Here is a 19,102-nt window from a genome sequence, read left to right as displayed (position 1 = left end):
TCACCGAAGTCCTAAAAGATACGGCAGACGTCGAACAGAGGCGTCGTAAACTAAGTGCAACTGGCAACATGATTGCAAGGAGACTTATTTTCGGTCTTGTTGGAATACTTTAGGGCAAACCAGTAATTGATAAGCTCAATGTCTTGAACAAACCCACTTTAATATCAGGCCTTATTTCTCTGCATTATCAGATTCCAAGAATGTTAAGAATGTCATTTTACCCAAACCAACGAGGAAGAAGTAAAAAAATTATTGTTTACAAATGATATATTATTCCAAACATGAGAATATAATGCATTGAATCTAAAACAGTTGAATACAAACTTACATCACATTTTCCTTGAAATGGAATGTCATGTAATACTAACAAATTTCACGGTTACAATAACCTGAATTTTTTTGTTTTTTATTAATTTCCATCCTTACTGCTAATAGGCATAGCTTCTACAATTAGTAAGTACAAAAAGGCAAAATCTACCAGGTAACTATATGTTTTTAAATATACTTAAATATCTATTAAAATATAAAAATGCATTACCTTGAACAGCATTTTAAATTTTCTCGTAGACTCGTTTGCATATAAATATCTGTGGTAATAGTTAAAAGCTTTAATACGTAACGTTGGTTATGACCAAACTCATACTTAAATGCTTCCCATATACGTTAACTACTCCAGAAGAACCTTCGAGCCTTAGGCACTCAGGACAAGCCTTACAAACTCTTCATAGTTGATGTTGCCCTGAGAGTCTTCCTGTCCAGCAAGCAATTGTTCCACTTCTTCATCAGTTAGCTTTTCACCTGAAACAGATTTTAAAGATTAGTTATCTTGAACTTTGCCAGCAAATGCCGTTCAATTTTCACAAAAAATTTGCAAGATCGTAATGTTTTACACGCGGCTGATACATGATCTATATTTCAGGCTTTGTGTACGCGGATCAAGAGAAGGCTACAACTTGGCAAGTGTCCCAAAGGGAAATTGGACCAGGGATTTGTATACAAAGACAACTGCAACTTGGCACTTATCCCTAAGAGATGTTTGACTTGCAAGATTACGTTCTCTAATTCCCCTGGGAGAAGTGGACTTCGGGTACCTCTGCACGACCACATATATTCTAAAATATCCTGTAAAGTACAAAAACCTTGCCAGAGAAGATGACAAGTATGGAGCTTTCAAAACTACACCACTTGCTGATAGACTATCCATCTTACAACTCCTAAAGTCATCCTGAAGTTGCCTCTCAACTCAAGATCATACTGAAACTGCCTAACTCGCCCTGAGGATCATCCTGAAGCTGCTTTCATGTCAGTGTAACCAGTCAACCAGTTCTCTAGGCACCTGCATAGTTGTATCCTGCAATAGTGGGGCCTGTAAAGCTATAGGTGCCATTGGCTTCATGTGGACAGACATTATTACATTTCAAGTTAACTTGAGTGTAAATAGTGCTTTGCCTTCAAAAAGCTGAAGGCACCCACAGTTTAAAAGGCCATACATTGTGGTTGTTATCTATGCAGGGGTTTTGAAAACTGGGAGACTTACACTGACACGAATGCAGCTTTGAAGACCCCGAAAGAGAGAGAAAAGGAAATTTTATAAAGTAGAGGATAAAATGAAGAAAAATGTTACAGGAAATGGAGAAGAAACTGGAATGTAATACACACTTTAAATAGTAGAATATTTAGACAAAGCCTCACAGTTTAGTCTTGTTCGTTAATTGTATTATGGTAAAATTAGTATCTTATACCCTTAGGTATTTGCTCTTTTCATTCTAATTTTTTTCTTCTTGGATCTCAGCTCCTGCTCTTTCCAGTTAATTTTTTCTTCTTAGATCTCGGCTCCTGCTGTTTCCTGTTTATTTTTTCTTCTTGCCTTTCTCGAATCTCACCTCCTGTATCAGTCACAGACAGATGGTGTTGCTCTCTCTACCTCCTGTTAGAGTTATAGACATGAGCAGTCTTTTTTTTCCCTTTTAACTGCAGACTTTACAGCATCATCTGCACTTGAACTTTTGTACCTTTAACCCACTTCTTAGTTTTTGGGCTGCTGCAGTTGCAGTCTTGTACCTTCTCATCTCAGTCTGGCACACTCAGTAGGTCTTCAGCTTGAGTTGCAGTCTTGTACCTTCCCATATCAGTCTGGCACTCTCAGTAGGGCTTCACCTGTAGCAGTTGCAGTCTTGCACCTTCTCATATCAGTCTGGCACTCTTGTCATCTCAGTCGGCAGCACTCTTGTATGTAGTTGTACTCTTTCTCCAGCAGTAATATTGCCTCTCCTCTCCCTTGGCACTTATTATCTTCTCAACTGGCAAAGTCATGATGCATCCTCCACTATCACCTGCAGATCATGCAGTAGCACTAATTCAAGGAAAGGCGATATAGTACATCCAAGTGGCTGCTGTAATATTATGGCCAAAACCATACCAGTGAAGAACCAGCTGTAGATGAATAGACACTAGCTTTTACAAAATTATGCAAACCTATTCAACTGACAAAAGTTTTTATTCATAAAGGGTGGTGGCAAGTAGCCTCGCCTCACACTTAGTAATGGTTAACACCAAAGGGTGGAATATACAGTAATCTGTTCTCAATAGCAAACAAACCGAAGACTAGTTGATGGCAGATATTCCTTCAAGTTAACACAATCTCAATTCTATGCAGCAGTACTGGTTGACAGCAAATACTACAATATACAGTTATCTGGTTTCAATAACACACAAATCCATGCCTATTTGATGGAAGACATATCTCCGAGTTAGATTAACTCAGTCCCAATTCTATACAGTAGATAAAATCTAAATGACCTCCACTGGATGGCAGATCTAGAAAGGTTTTCCATTTCTTTACACCTAGGAAAATTAAATAATCCATCCTTACATTATAAGCTGTAAAAGTGTGACACTAGCTTGTAAAAAGAAAATACATTACTTCCAAGCACAGACTGCACAACCACCAACCCTAGGATATTCCAAAGGCTAAAAACCTGCCACATTTACCTCTTCAGCAGGCTGCCCTCTTATGGATACAGTAAGCCCAGGTAAAAAATGGACAGGGTTGTCAAAAACAATGAAAGCCATCTGAAACTAATCCTGTTAACCTAGTAGGCAAAGACTTCCTGTGATATGTGGATGTTACAATATGCAGTAGCAACTAACCCTCTGCAGTTGAAGAGAAAACAGTATGCCACCTGGAGAAAAAGTGAAGCACAGTGTCCTAAAGTCGACTGAGAAATGATACCAAATCAAGTATAAACTTCCACAAGATAAATATTATGACTTCAGTGCAATAAGTTTCTTTTGAAGCTTTACAAAAACTGCACACAGAGAAAAGAAAAACTCTACAGTTGATAACACCAGCTCACAAACAACTGATAAACCACCTTACAAAAATCAGCACAACCAAACCTGATCATTTTCACATTACTAGATATGAAAGTGAATGCACCTTCGTTGCACCTTCCCTGTATAAAAATATTTCACAATACTTTGAAGACAAGACAAGACTACTCATCAGAAACTCCTTTACCACTCACTGGGCATAACTGTGAATCATGGGACAATACCCAACTCCTGTAAACAAAAGACAGCATTGTCATAGTCTACAATCTAACATATATTTAAGTGTTACATCTTGATACAAGATGAACTTTAGCAGCCAACAAAAACATGTACATCATATCTTAGAATATCACAACACTGAATTCTCTAAATTGCTAAGGATACAGCTACCTTACAGAAATTGTATCGTGACAATATGCTTCAACTATAGACACAAGACTAAATTTTCTCTTGCATTTGCCAGGAGTCAACTGTATTTCTTAGGATGGTACAAAGGACATTCCTTACACCCTTCAGGGTCCTGCAATTTAAAAAAAATACTAGTATGGGCTTGGAAAATGGTTGGATTCTATTACCGAAGAAAGTAACTGAATACCATTTTAACAATCACTACAATGATTTCCTGCCCACTATGGGTTTCATTGCCACTAAAATCAATTGGTTTGAAATTCAATGGGTTTGAAATTGTGTTCAGTTTTAATACTAGTAAAACATGAAGTTTGAATTGTCAGTAAAATTAACAGGCTCGAGTTTGTGTGCCAAGTAGTAGAATAAATGTTTGAACTCTGTAGGAACTGACTAATTAAAACTAAAGGAATCATCATTACCAACTATAACTTAAAACATGCATAGCTACAGAAATAGTAACACATAATGTGGCAAAGTCATTATATATAAATGTATATTCTTAAAACCATAACCTTTACTTTAAATCACTTTGAATTAAAAAATGATATTGTTATGATACGATAAAGTTTTGTACATACTTACCCGGCAGATATATACTTAGCTATAGACTCCGTCGTCCCCGACAGAAATTCAAATTTCGTGGCACACGCTACAGGTAGGTCAGGTGATCTACCCTCCCGCCGCTGGGTGGCAGGACTAGGAACCATTCCCGTTTTCTAATCAGATTTTCTCTTCCACCTGTCTCCTGAGGGAAGGCTGGGCGGGCCATTAATCGTATATATCTGCCGGGTAAGTATGTACAAAACTTTATTGTATCATAACAATATCATTTTTGTACATTCAACTTCCCTGGCAGATATATACTTAGCTGACTGGCACCCTTGGTGGAGGGTAAGAGACAGCTTAAATTACTGAAATAAACTGGAAACAACACATGTTGTAGGTTAAAAACCTTGGTTCTTACCTGATTTGGCAGAAGACTTCATGGATACTGTCTATGAGTCTGCTTTGCCTCAAGAGCCTCAGCGAGGTAGTGAACTATGACTGAGAGTTCTTGTGGATCTGTCAATGGGGCTTACCTGCTTACACGACAGAACCTTATTAGGATCTTTGTCAATGGGGGCTATCCCACTTACATGGCAAATCCTTTGCCTCTGGCACTATCAAGGAGCACAAAACCAATCCCGACCACCTGACCATCTAACACGAGTTAGAACTACGATTGAAAGAAGTTACCACCAAACCTTCTTTCAAACAACCATAAAAACACACCACCACAAATTAAAATGAAACTGAACTAGCAAGGATTAGAATCAGCTCCCTGTCCCAGCACCGAATCCGCAGATACGTAGGGCCCCCAGAGAGAAGCACTTATCGTAAGTTACCCTTACGTCTCTCAAGTAGTGAGATGCAAACACAGAGCTGCATCTCCAGTAAGTGGCAGCCAGAATATCTTTCAGAGACATGTTCTTCTGGAAAGCCAGAGAGGTCGCAATGGCCCTTACTTCATGCGCTTTCACTCTAAGTTGCTGCAACTGATCGTCATTGCACGTCGCATGCGCCTCCGTAATGACGCTTCTCAAAAAGAACGCCAGAGCATTCTTAGAGATCGGCCTTTTAGGGTCCCTGACCGCACACCAGAGACTCTCAAGACTGCCCTTAAGTTTCTTCTTCCTTTGCAGGTAAAATTTAAGGGTCCTGACAGGGCATAGGGACCTTTCAATCTCTCTCCCCACTAAGGGTGAGAGTCCTTTGACCTCGAAACTTCTAGGCCAGGGTTTTGAGGGATTCTCATTTTTTGCTAGGAATAGAGGTTTAAAGGAACAGATAGTTGAGTCACCTTTAAACCCTACTCTAGAGTCCAGAGCTTGTAACTCGCAAGTTCTCTTCGCAGTCGCGAGAGCCACGAGAAAAATTTACTTCCTAGTCAGGTCCCTGAACGAAGCCTGATGAGGAGGTTCGAACTTGCTTGAAGTCAAGAACTTGAGAACAACATCCAAGTTCCAGCTTGGAGGTTGAGAGCACTTTCTCTTAGAGGTCTCAAAGGATCTGATGAGGTCATGCAGATCTTTATCTTCCGCAATCTTCAGGTCCCTGTTTCTGAACACAACGGAAAGCATGCTACGATAGCCCTTAATCGTAGATACGGCTAGATGACATTTTTCTCTTAAAAAGAGAAGGAAGTCAGCAATAATGGTCACAGAGGTATTGGAAGAGGACAGCTTCTTCGACCTGCACCATCTCCGAAAGACTTCCCACTTCGATTGGTACACCCGCAAGGTTGAAGACCTGCGGGCTCTGGCGATCGCGCTAGCAGCTTTTCGCGAAAAGCCTCTCGCTCTGACGAGCCTTTCAATAGTCTGAAGCCAGTCAGGCAGAGAGCGGGGAGGTTTTTGTGAAACCTCTTGAAGTGGGGCTGTCTGAGCAGATCTCTCCTGAGTGGAAGAGATCTGGGGAAGTCCACCGTCCATTCCAGTACCTCTGTGAACCATTCTTGAGCGGGCCAAAAAGGAGCGATCAGGGTAAGTTTCATTCCTGCAGAGGAAACGAACTTTTTCATTACTTCCCTCACAAGCTTGAATGGGGGAAATGCGTAACCATCTATCCCTGACCAGTCTAAGAGGAGAGCGTCTATTGCTATTGCTCTCGGGTCTGCTATGGAGGAGCAAAAGTTGTCCAGCCTCTTGTTTCGATACGTGGCAAACAGGTCTAGATGTGGTCTGCCCCAAAGTGTCCACAACCTCTGACAAATGTCTTGATGGAGCGTCCATTCTGTTGGGAGGACTTGGTTTCTCCTGCTCAACAGATCAGCTCTTACATTCCTCTCTCCCTGAACGAATCTGGTTAGGAGCGTAATCTCTCTCTCCTTCGCCCATCATAAGCAGAATTCTTTGCTGTCTCGCACAGGGAGAAGGAATGTCCCTCCTTGTTTTCTGATGCAAGCCAGAGTCGTGTGTTGTCCGAATTGACTTGGACCACCGTGCCTCTGACTTCTGACTCGAACCACTTAGAGCCAGAAAGATTGCATACAGCTCTTTCATGTTTATGTGCCAGTTCACCTGGTCCCCCTTCCAGGTGCCTGACACTTCCTTTGCCCCTAGTGTTGCTCCCCACCCCGACTCTGACGCGTCTGAGAACAACACTAGGTGCGGGTTCGGCTTCAGAAGAGACAAGCCTTTGTTCAATCCGAGTGGAGTTAGCCACCAACTCAGTTGCTCTTTTACCCCCCTGTATGATTGGGAAGGAATCCGACAAGTCTCCTGCCTTCTGATCCCACATCTTCTTCAGATAAAATTGCAGGGGTCTCAAGTGAAGCCTTCCTAGAGAGAAGAACTGTTCCAACGAGGAAAGTGTCCCCAGCAGACACAGCCATTCCCTCGCGGAGCTTCGCTCTTTCTCTAAGAAGGCTGTCACTTTTTCCATACCCCGTTCGAGCCTTTCCGGGGATGGAAACGCACAAAAACCCTGGGAATCCATCCGAATCCCCAGATAAACAAGGTTCTGGCTGGGGACCGTCAGGTCCTAAAAACTCTGGATCGAGAGTTTTCTAGGCCAAATGCCCCAAGGGACCAATCCAAAAAGTTAAACACTTCCAGTACATGGAAGAGTCCCTTGAGGAAATGGTCCATCTCTGTCATTCCCCATGTAGTCTTGGCCGTGGGCAGGGAATGCCTCCTTGCGGAATCTACTAAGGTAGAGAAATCTGCCTCAGCTGAAGATGGAAGTCACAACTCCATCGGCTCTCCAGTTTCATACCACATGCCTCTCCTTCCCGAGAGCTTGGAGGGAGGACAAGAAAAAACTGTCTTCCCTGCCTCCTCTTTCGACTTGAACCAATCCCCTACCAATTGGAGAGCTTTCCTCATCGAAATGGTCGGGCGCATCTTCAAGAAGGAGGACAGCGACCGAGGAGAGGGAGGAGCAGCTGGGCTGAGAGAATCGCCGAATTCTTGGACCAGCAGGGCCGCCAAAGTGTTGTAGTCGGACAGAGCTGCTACTCTAGGAGCTTCCTCCTCCGAAACTTCATCAAAGTCTTCCTCTGCACGCCTGTAAGGAGATGCACAGCTGAAGGAAGGAGAGCGCTTAGTAGGCGAAGAGCGCCTGGCTGGCGTCGAGAGCTTGATAGGGGAGGAGCGTTTGCGAGGAGATGCGCTTCTACGCGGAGAGGAGCGGCTGAAGGAAGGAGAGTGCCTTGGCTGGCGCTTCATGGCTGGGTGGCGCCGCGCGCCTGGCTGATACAGTGCACTTATCTGGCGCTGCGCGCCTGGTCGGCGTCGAGAGCTTGCCATGCAAGCATTTGAAGCTCCATCCTTCGTAAAGCGGCTTTCATATTAGCCATCTCCACAGACGAATCCACAGGTTCGGTGAAGGGCGAAGGAGCTGAAACCGTAGCAGAAGATGCTAGAACTACATTAGGTATAGGAACTAAATTTTCCTCAACTGGCTCGTTAGAACGAGACCTACTAGTGCTTCTAGAAGAAGCCTTCCTAATTCTATCCTTCTCTAACTTCTTCAAGTAGGAAGATAGAGCATTCCATCTTTCCTCGTTCAGACACTCGCATCCCTTACAAGGATTAGTTATAGAACAATCATTCTCCCGACGCCTCTTGCATACAGTGTGAGGATCTACCGAACCCTTCGGTAGCCTCACCTTATATCCCTCATTCACACACACACTATATACATTAGCAGAGTCTGACATCATAAGAAAAATCCAAAAGCATAATCCAAAAACAATCCACAATACTGTATGCCAAGCCAACGATCCAATACTTCACCAAAAGACAGTCCAGAAGATCAACGGCAAACAAAAAACGAAAATCAGGTCAGGAGGAACCAACAATGGTATTGCTGGAACCAGCGACAGAGAAAATCTGATTAGAAAACGGGAATGGTTCCTAGTCCTGCCACCCAGCGGTGGGAGGGTAGATCACCTGACCTACCTGTAGCGTGTGCCGCGAAATTTGAATTTCTGTGGGGGACGACGGAGTCTATAGCTACGTATATATCTGCCGGGGAAGTTGAATGTACAAAAACAAAAACCTTTACATTAAAACAATATAAATTCAATCTGGAATCAATATAAACGCCTAAGATCTACTGTGTGAAATCCATAAAAAGTAAAAGGATAGAATTTTATAATATACTAACCACAATTTAATACAATGTCCCCAATTTATGATAAAAATATCCCATTTTGTTATATTAGATTCAAATTCATTTAAGTGTCCTGTGAGCATTGGAAGAGCACTTTAAAATAATGACAATTTTATCCTGCATGTATCAAAAGAATGATCTATCATTTCCTTCTTCTACAGGACTTCGTAATAAAAGTTGCTCCTAATTTCAGGTTTCCTATTACCCTCTGTTTCTTCTTTCAAATGAAAACCCTATTCTATGGAACTTGAATTTCAAGTCAATGGCTCCTGTGGACTTGTTCCTTATGAATGAGGTTCATCTTCTACATAATAATAAATGTGGATTGGTTATCTGTGATTCAGAAAGAACAAAACTTCTCTAATTATTTGTGATCCAGAGAGAACAAAACCAAGATGGAAAGAAAAAATTGCTAGAAGCTGATTTCTTAGGCAGAGATATTAAATCATGAAATTCTCCTTTACGGCAATTAAGAACCGGTAGAAATTCTAACACCGCTTCTGTAGAGAAGAGAATAATTTAAATACTGCTAACTCACTTCACCCACAAAGTGATATCCTTGTCCTTTACAAATTTTTGGTTTCTGTTAAATGTGGCTGAGAAAAGACAGTACAAAAGTTACACAAATGCTGGCAGCACAATCTAGGAAATGTTTCATTCAATGCCGACAGCACAGACTGCCATGGACCTGGTTCAAAGGAATGCAGTATGACAAACAGTCTGTACTGAAACTATATAGGCCTTTCCGAAAGCAATGACAATGCATGTTACAAATATAAAGCTTTGTAGGGAAATAAAAAGTACCTAAGCTTTTGAGATCAAAAGTGGCAAGCCCATAAAAAAAAAAAAAAAAAAAAAAAAAAAAAAAAAATAAAAAAAAAAAAAAAAAAAAAAAAAAAAAAAAAATAAGTAGTGTAGTTTTAGTGATAAAACTCCTTTATTTAACAAGAGAAAATTTTGCAAATCTATGTACAGACTTACAAAGTAATGAAGTGAATAAAATTAAAACTAATGAATCAAATAAAATTTACACGGGCAATAAGACATACCCAATTTCCAAGAGAAGTCAATTCTGCTTCCAAGAGAAGTCAATTCTGCTTCAGCTCATGATGGAACTTGGGACAATTATCAGCAAGAATTTAAAATCGTTAATATTTCACTTAGGAAATCATGAATGGAAGACCCCAAAGGAAGAATGAGAGCCCTAAAGAATTCTAAGAACTAATAAACTAAAGTTGAATAAACCTAACAATGTAATTGTATTCCATGTTAAAGTAGGCTAGTATTACTTAATTATAATTCTTAAAAATCAGTTTAACAAACCTGCAAACTCCACAATCGCACTGAAGATTTGTACAGTACCTAAACAAAGGTGGAACTCCAACAAAAGAAAAGTCCCCGAATTTCTAGCAACACAAGGAAGAAATATAATTAAAAATTAATCTCGGTCTCAAACCTCAAAAAAAGAGAAAAAGCCTTCTTACCGAGGTGAGTCATCAAATGACGGAGTTCAGCTGAGGATATGTAGCCGTTGCCATCCTTGTCAAAGTGACGGAGTCCCTCGATGAAATCGTCAGCAGTGTCAACAGGGCGCTGGCGGGAGATGGTTTGCAGGATGGGCAGGAACACTTCGAAGCTGATCCTCTCCTCTGAATAATAGAAGAAAAATTAGTCTATAATAAATGCAGCGAGACTAAAATAGGATGCTTTATCAACACAAGCACTGTAATTTCCTCCTCCTTATATACCTAAAATAGCTAAATCCTGTTCCTCTCCATTGGAGGTAGCGCTGCCAATGCACCTCATGTGTTGCATTGTGGGAATTACTCGAAGGTTCTTTGCAGCGTCCCTTCGGCCCCTAGCTGCAACCCCTTTACTGTACCCACTTTCATATTCTCTTTCTTCCAACTTACTTTCCACCCTCTCCTAACATTTGATTCACAGTGCACCTGGGAGGTGTTCCTCCTGTTACACCTTTCAATAATTTTTACGGTCAATTTCCATTCCACCGCTGAATGACCTCGTGGGTCCCAGCACTTGGCCTGAGGCCTAGATTCTTTATTCTAAATCCTGTTTCTGGGACTCGCAATTAAAAGCGCAACATCAAAACCAGAATAATTTCAGTCACAGTTCAATATGAACTATACGAACAGTGGATGAAGACATATATTCATAACTCGTCAGTATAAACAAAGTTCATCAAGATTCCATCAAACCAAGACAGCTTCTACTGCATACTAGTCACAAGACAAACCATGCAACTTTATCCCCAAAAAATCCTGGTACTGTATCTCTGAGAGCCTTTACTTATATTTTCAAAAAGCAACAGCTACCTACATACTATGTATATTCATGCCAAGTGACCAGGTATTCAACATTCATCATTAAGACATGCCAAGTGACCTGGTATTCAACATCCATTATTAAGACAAGTTTCATATTCCAACCTGCCTATCAAAAATTGCCCACAACTACAACAGTCGATAACCTTATCAGTGCATAATGACAAATAATGCAACCAAACTTAGGCCTACCAGGTCTGTGTTGGTGTGAAACCTTCTTCACTTCTGACTCTGTAGGATTCTGGCCGAGGGCTCTGAGAACCTCGCCAATCTGAGACACCTGGATCTTGCCATCACCCTTCTGGTCGAAGATGGAGAAGGCCTCCTGGAAATCTGGAAACAACAGGAGATATTAAACAACAGAACAGAATAAGCAAACTCAATTACTGAATTCTCACAGACACATTTACACATGCTTAAATTTTGGCACAACAGCACATCAAAATAGAACAGGAAATTTAATTTACAAAACTATATGGTAATGTACAGCTGGTCAATTGGATAATAGTCAAGATAAAGTTCAACAACGCTATTGTATCGCTATTTTTATAAATCATATCTTAAAAAATTCAAACCACTGGTAATTCAAAGAGTAGGCTAATGACTGTACTTAAAAACAAATAAGCACACTTGTACAACTTGACATAGCAATAAAAATGCAATAGAACTTGACCATTGCTACTCTATCCTCTAATGTGAAGCAATGGGGAGAGAAAAAAAAATTTTCCTTCAACAGTATCTTCAATTCACTGTAAAATGGTATTTTGTTGAAAAATTAATAGCATGATAACTAAACTGAATAATACATGAATAATCCATCACAGACAAAATGAGAAAGCAGTTTAGAATAAGTATTCCAATACATATTAAATGGAAACACCCAATTCCTCATGAGTTAACCTAACCTGTCCTTGACAAGGTTGGTTAAACCAATCAGAGAAAAAGCTATTAAACCCAATGTATCTTTGGAAGCGACAGCTTATCCTAACCTGCCTTAAAGCATGTGGTTTAACCTAACCTGTGTTACACCTGCCAGTTTTACCAAACCTGTCTTACAAGTATTAGATAAGAGCAACTCTACCCAGACTTTGGGAGCAGGACAGATTCCACTTAAGGTATTAGCAATAAGCTATGGGAGCTTCTAATTTCTTAACATATAAACTTAGCATTTTTAATGACCAGGCAATGACATAGAACCGACTTCCCTAAAAGATAAGAAATCCTAAGGTTTCATTCCACAAAATCAGATATGGTACATAGGCTAGACTTTATAAAGCAAGTATAATCCAAAAGTCATGAGAGAGTAATAGCTATGAATTTTCATAACCTACACTAGTTGGTATTTTTTTCTTCTTGCCAATGGCAATCTAAAAGCTTAAATTTGCTTTGTGTTCATGTAAAATTCAACAATAAAACTGCAAGCTATGGGAAACCAATCTCAAAATAGTAGTACTGAAACAATAATTTTTAAAACCAAGTCTAAATTATCGTCACAACTATACTTAACAGAAGAATTCCACTTTAGCAATACTAACCTCAATTTTTACTAGATATACAGTGGACCCAACGTATTCGTGTTCTCTGGATTCACACTCGTACATTCGTGGATTTCTCTCGGGAATATTTCCCCGCATTATTCGCGGAAAATTCTCCTATTCGTGGTATTTTTCTATGAGAAATTCCACAAATTCCTGATTTTTTTTATCAATTTCATCATAAAATAAACTTTTTGTGATAAAACTATTAAAAACCAGGTATACAAATTTTTAGTGGGGTTTTCTTGAGTTTTAACTAGCAAAATAGGAGGTTTTTAAGGATTTCTATAGGGGTTCCAACAATTCGAGGGTTCTAAGTATTTCACGGGGGGGGGGGGGGGGGGCGTCTGGTACGCATCCCCTGCAAATACAGGGGGACCACTGTATAAGCAGGCTAGCAAGAAATGGCCAGTAAAAAATAGCAGCAATTTCATAGATTTTTTTCCAAATTGCATGACCTTCAGCAATATTGGCAAGCTGCAACAGCAGTAACTAACCTTTGACAGAAGGACCTTCTCAATAATTACCAAAATAGTATACATAAACTAGGCAGAATTAGACAAAAATTTTAAAAACCTATAAATGAATGACAAGCTGTTTACCTTTATAAAAAATCTAGCAGCAACTAGAAGATACCCAGTGAATGACATTTTATACCGAGAAGACACGTGACAAGCTTTGAAAGAAAACTATTTTTTCCGGGTCCTTCCATCTACACAAAACGAAGTATTTGGCACAGTTTGTAACCAGAACAAAAGCTATGACAAAAACTACCAAGTATATAATCTACGGAGGAAGAATATGCTCAGATTTAAGACCATCAAGGGTAAAATGTTCTATCATCCCAACTGCATATTACCAGCTATTGTCTCAAACTAGAAACAAACCCAAAATGGCAAGAAAAACTACTTTTTCAGTCAACAAGTTATCTTACAAAAATACTAACTTCATTAGAAAAGTATAAATGTACGTATTGCTGAAATTTGACAATCTTTCGAAGTCATATTAACATCTTACCCCTCACCCATTTTCTAGCTACAATAAGGAACAATTAGACCATTTCAATCTAAAAGTAATTGCGTTATGACTTTCTCTACAACACCATGATATTTCTCACACTGAGACAATTATATTTACTACAGGCCATATGAAATTCAAACTTTGTATATAGTGCCCAATAACCCTGATGCCAGCTTAGTCAAGTCCATTTTGTTTGCTCCTAAAACTGCGCAAATGAATGCAGTGGAGGCAGGCTTACATATCTCATAAGCTACTTTTAAGGTAAAATATAACTCTTCCATCCCGACAAGGCTCCTATCTAACTCCTTTTCTGGTAAACAACGCTATCCTTACCATCCTGACAAGGCTACCTATTTCACTATGAAAAAGTCACTAACTAACCTATTCATCCGACACCTCAAATCTGTCTTTGCTTGCCTTAACTGCAGGCTAATTACTGGCCTAAAATTCTTTATTTTCCTCCATGAAAACCTATGTTCTTAAAAGTAACCACCACAGAAAACCTAGGTTTTAAATCCTAAAATTACCACCACAAAAACTCGAAGATTTTAAGGGAGAGAATTCACATATGTCCTCTCTTTAGCGAGTGGTTTTCAAATTATATTGGTTAGGTGAATGATCAAATAAACAAAAGCAATACAACCGCCATGTTTGCCATAAATTAGAAAGTGAAGCATATGTCAGGAATTCAGCTTACCAACCAAAGTCAATGCACCCTGCAAATTACATGTGCACCAAGAATGCCTTTCTAAACATACAATCTCTAACAACTAATCACCTGGCTGTCAAAGTCAGAAAATGCCTAACTTATTAATCAAAAAGTTGCCAGAATTTCACTCAGCTCATGGAAGAGGTATGGCAAGATATTGAAAATAGTGCTAACCTATGCTATGATTGTTCTCTTTAGCGATTACTGACTAACCAATGGTTAGCCCACTAACTACAATAGTATAAACATTTTGAAATATTTATCTCAAGCTAAAACAAAGTCTGCGATACCATTGGCAAGGGATATGGCTAAAATATTCACACCGAGAATCATGTAGACTAAATCATACACATCAATAGGCAAAAATACAAAAATAATCGGCCCTATATAAACCAGTGCACCCCCCTTAAGAAATTAAATTCCTACTCCCCATAATATTCAACCTGAATGAAAAGTTAAAAAACATAGCTTATGTGCCTACTGTTGCACATACATAAAGAAATATACTGTATAGGAAAATTCAAAAATATTTCTTTAATTTTTCACATTTTTAGTGACCGAGCTATATATATATAATCACTTTTAGGAGAGATGAAGTTCAAACAATTCCTCACACCCTCCAGACATTTTCCCAATGCTATCAAATAAAAGTCACAAAATGGTAATCCTACGGAATAACTATGCACAGAAATATTGTTTATTAATGAAATTTCTTTATTTTAAAGTAAAGAAGAAATATTGTTTATTAATGAAATTTGTTTATTGAAATGTTTACTAATTAAATTTGTTTACTGTAGAGTATAGGAAAGGGTGTATATTATAATGCAGTACAGGCGAGGTTACTTGAAAAATTCACCTAACTGCAAAAAATTTACTATTGTTTGTTCCCATATTGATAAATCTCTGAAGTTACTTCACTTTTCTCTATTTTGTTCATTCACACAATTTCATTTATAAACTATATCTCCATCAAAACTACTGCAATACAGCATATGCTAGGATAACATTTCCTTCAGCATCTATTCCTATTAGACTTTTTTCCATAGTGTTGCCTTAAATATATGCTAGAGTAACTTTCAGGAATGCATACTATCACTACCCTAAATGTAATTACTGACAAATGTTAGAGGTACATATGTACAATATGAATTTGTAAAACTTATATGCCTAGCAGAAAATCTGTCACAGCTAGTGTTAAAGGACATCAAAATTAAATTATAATTATGTTAACCTTATAAAACCTTACATCGGAAAGCTGAACCACAGCACTAGGCTACAAAAAAGGACATTTAGACAAGCTTGCTTAACCTCAGGAATTATAACAATTCCTACATATCGCCTATACCCAAAGATTAAGTCAGACTTTACCATTTATACCAGTCAATTTATTTAAACTCTAGGAGTACAGTGGACCCCCCGTATTCGCGGACTTCTCTCTGAAACGTTTCCCCGCATCATTTGCAGGAAATTCGCCTATTTACAGTATTTTTCTGAGAAATATACACAAATTCCTGGTTTTTTAAAATCAATTTCATCATAAAATGCACTTTATGATAAAACTATTTAAAAAACAAGGTTTAGTTTGTGTTTTTTATTATTTCAACTACCAAAATAGGAGGTTTTAAGCATCTTTATAGGGGTTCCAACTATTCACGGTGGGGTCTGGTGCACATCCCCCGTGATTACAGTGGCACCACTGTATTGGCCAAAAATGATACAGGGACACCTAAGAGTTCATCCTTACTAGTCTATGTTAGACTAATGATAATAGCTATCCAAGCCCTGAAAACTGCTAATTCTACAAACACTTTGCAGGATGCCATGAAGGTAAATTCCTCGAGTAAGTAAATGTAAGGGAGAAGGGTGCACAAATTAATAGCTTCAATATAATTTTCCATGTAATCAAAGCGGGAACTAAGTCAATGCAACACGGGTGAGACGACTTGAGAAATTCACCAAGGGAATGGGAAATTCTCCATCTTTCATCTATATTTTTACTTTTATCACCAAGGGGCTTATGTGCATTAAACACTGTGTCCCAAGGAGTCTTCCCCATGTAAGTATATATCAGCCACCCAAGGATGGATTAAAAAATAAAAACTACCAAATTTCTGATTATCTCATTGGGATTGTATTATATAAACCCTTTCCTATATATATTGCTTAACCAAAAAATTATATTAAAAAGGGTTATCTAGTGTGACCTTCTCCAGTTACCTCACTTTTCTATATAGCTCAGTCAAAAAAATCTTATTAGTCTAATCAACACTTATCACCATGCAAAGCCCTCTAGTAGCATTATACTACTTAAACTGGCTAAGCGGTAAAACTTCAAGCTACTACCACAGCCTATGCATCCTTCCAGAAATGGAAACTTCCAGTTTATCTGCAAAACGGGCGCAGTGTTTAGTACCCGCTTCCTTGGGGTTGAACGTAACAGAAAACTACAGAAAATACCATAAACATACAGAAGACAAACATAAACAAATACAGACAATAGAAGGTAAATATTTTGGTCTCCCACTACCTAAAGCAACCTTGATTATATATAAAACTAGTAAAAACACTTAGTCTAGGGTTGGTTAGTGGAGATGAGGTAGCCTTGTCTAGCCAACTTGGCCTAACTTTACAGTTTCTAAAGCCTAAATATGCAGATAAACTATTAAGCTTAAAATATGAAGTCTAACTTACTTACACATCAAAATAAAAAGCATTACAATCAAACAATGCCTAACCTCTCAAAGTGATCGAAGTCCTCAATGTTAACTGTCGTTAAAATATGATGTTCACCCTAAATTTGAGATAATTCTAACAAAATTTTGTTAAATAATACTACATCACAATATCTAGCTTAACAATCAAACCCTGCTAAACCTCTCAAAGGTACCAATACAAAAAGCCACATAAACCAGTCTTACATATTTGGGTATACATCAATTGTCTAGCCCAACATACCTAAGGGTAAGTTAGGCATTTCCTATCCCCTACCTAAAATGAAAGTCTTTGAACTGATTAATATAGGATACTTAACCTAAATTAGCGTTAAACCTTGAAAAGTATCGTTAAACATCTAGCCTAACATACACTGGGGTAGGTCGGGTATTGCCTAACCTACACTAAGTCTGATATTAACTCGTGTTAGCTAAATTACGACATTTGATAACAATCCAGGTTGTTAAATTAAGATATTTAACAAGATTCTGGGTTAAATCTTACAAAATTATTATTCTAGCCTAACGTACCCTGGGGTACGTCAGCCGCACCCGACAAGCCCTAGATATTACGTTAAATTACGATATTTAACACCAACTAGTTTTAAATTTTACAAAATACTGTTAAATATTGTCCCAAACATTAGATATGAGTCCCACTGAAAACTCTTCTTAGGGCACCGTAAATGCCCCTACCCAGGGGGGCCACCCCCTTATCAACTCTTAGTTAAATTAAGACATCTAACCCAAATAAGTGTTAAATATTATAAAATATTGTTAAATATTCTGATAAAGTTTCAAAATCGACTGGGCACACGTCGGCACCCCAATCTTGGCACCCGCAAATGCCACACCCTCCCCCGAAAAATGACACACACCGGGCCACCCTCACCCGCGAGTGGATTACTCACCCATGATCTGGTCTTCTGAGAAGGCGGCTGCAAACCTGACAACAAAGAACCGAAAATCACATTAGATGTGACAAAAATAACTTAAAAATGACATTAATATCGACAAAACAGTACTAATTCGGGTTTAAATGAGCGAAATCTCACCATATTTAACGGAGGAGGTTCGGCTGAGTTGTTTACACTTTCCAATCTTCCCTTAGACTGACGACGACTTCTATCCGCTATGAGTTGTCGACGATCTTTTTGAGATAAAATCGTTAATATTTATCTGAAATTACTTTAAAATAACGTTCATTATTTATTTACATTATTTCAGTAAGGTAACGGTAAAATAACGAGATGGTAGTACGTTATACGAAAGCATTTTACACTTGTTTGGAAAAGTATTGGAACCCAGGAGAGTTCGTTCATAACATCAGGTACGTCGGGAATGAAATCAGTTGCACATGTCTGGCTTAACTTTCTTACCTAACGTTCGTTTCTAGCCGATTCAAATAATTAAACTCTTTGTTTAAAACTAAATTTAAACAAAATGTGATAAATTTGACAATATAAAAGCCTATAATAATAAATATTATATAATGTTTATTAAACAGTTTCAAGTGCTACTTATCAAATATTAATGAACGCAACCATGATTGCAGTGCCCCGTTCTTGACCTGCAAAAAGAAAGTTTGTTAATTATCTGCCAGGTAAATTACCGATTTATTTACCGCATTCAGACATTAAAACACATATATAACAAATTTATTCACCAATGCAAAATACGATTAATTCACCAAGTTGATAGAAAAATCCTGTGGCCAAAAATCACCAAATTAGGTATTGAAATGATTTCTTTGTAACAGCAGGCAATAACGCGCCTTAAGCCATTACGCAATACAGACTATTATGGAGTAACAGACTTGAAGATACTTTTTATATTACGTCATCCAGTTAGCAGAGTGCCACATTTACCGCTTGATTAGAGAGAGAG

At 38.6% G+C, this 19,102-nt stretch overlaps 1 protein-coding gene across 1 annotated transcript; it reads right to left on the bottom strand.

Annotated features, from left to right (window-relative positions):
• Window positions 1–249: 249 nt before the first annotated feature.
• LOC135205038 (myosin-2 essential light chain-like) lies at window positions 250–18,156 on the bottom strand. The gene is made up of 4 exons (XM_064235298.1): window positions 18,127–18,156; window positions 11,433–11,573; window positions 10,383–10,547; window positions 250–798 (listed from the first exon to the last, which is right to left on the bottom strand). The coding sequence occupies exons 1-4, from the start codon at window positions 18,128–18,130 to the stop codon at window positions 692–694; spliced, it is 417 nt and encodes a 138-aa protein (XP_064091368.1). The 5' UTR covers window positions 18,131–18,156; the 3' UTR covers window positions 250–691.
• Window positions 18,157–19,102: the final 946 nt, after the last annotated feature.

This window comes from Macrobrachium nipponense, chromosome 48, assembly GCF_015104395.2.
Source record: "Macrobrachium nipponense isolate FS-2020 chromosome 48, ASM1510439v2, whole genome shotgun sequence".
Classification (NCBI taxonomy): Eukaryota; Metazoa; Arthropoda; class Malacostraca; order Decapoda; family Palaemonidae; genus Macrobrachium; species Macrobrachium nipponense.
This window is presented reverse-complemented; position numbering and strand designations above follow the sequence as displayed.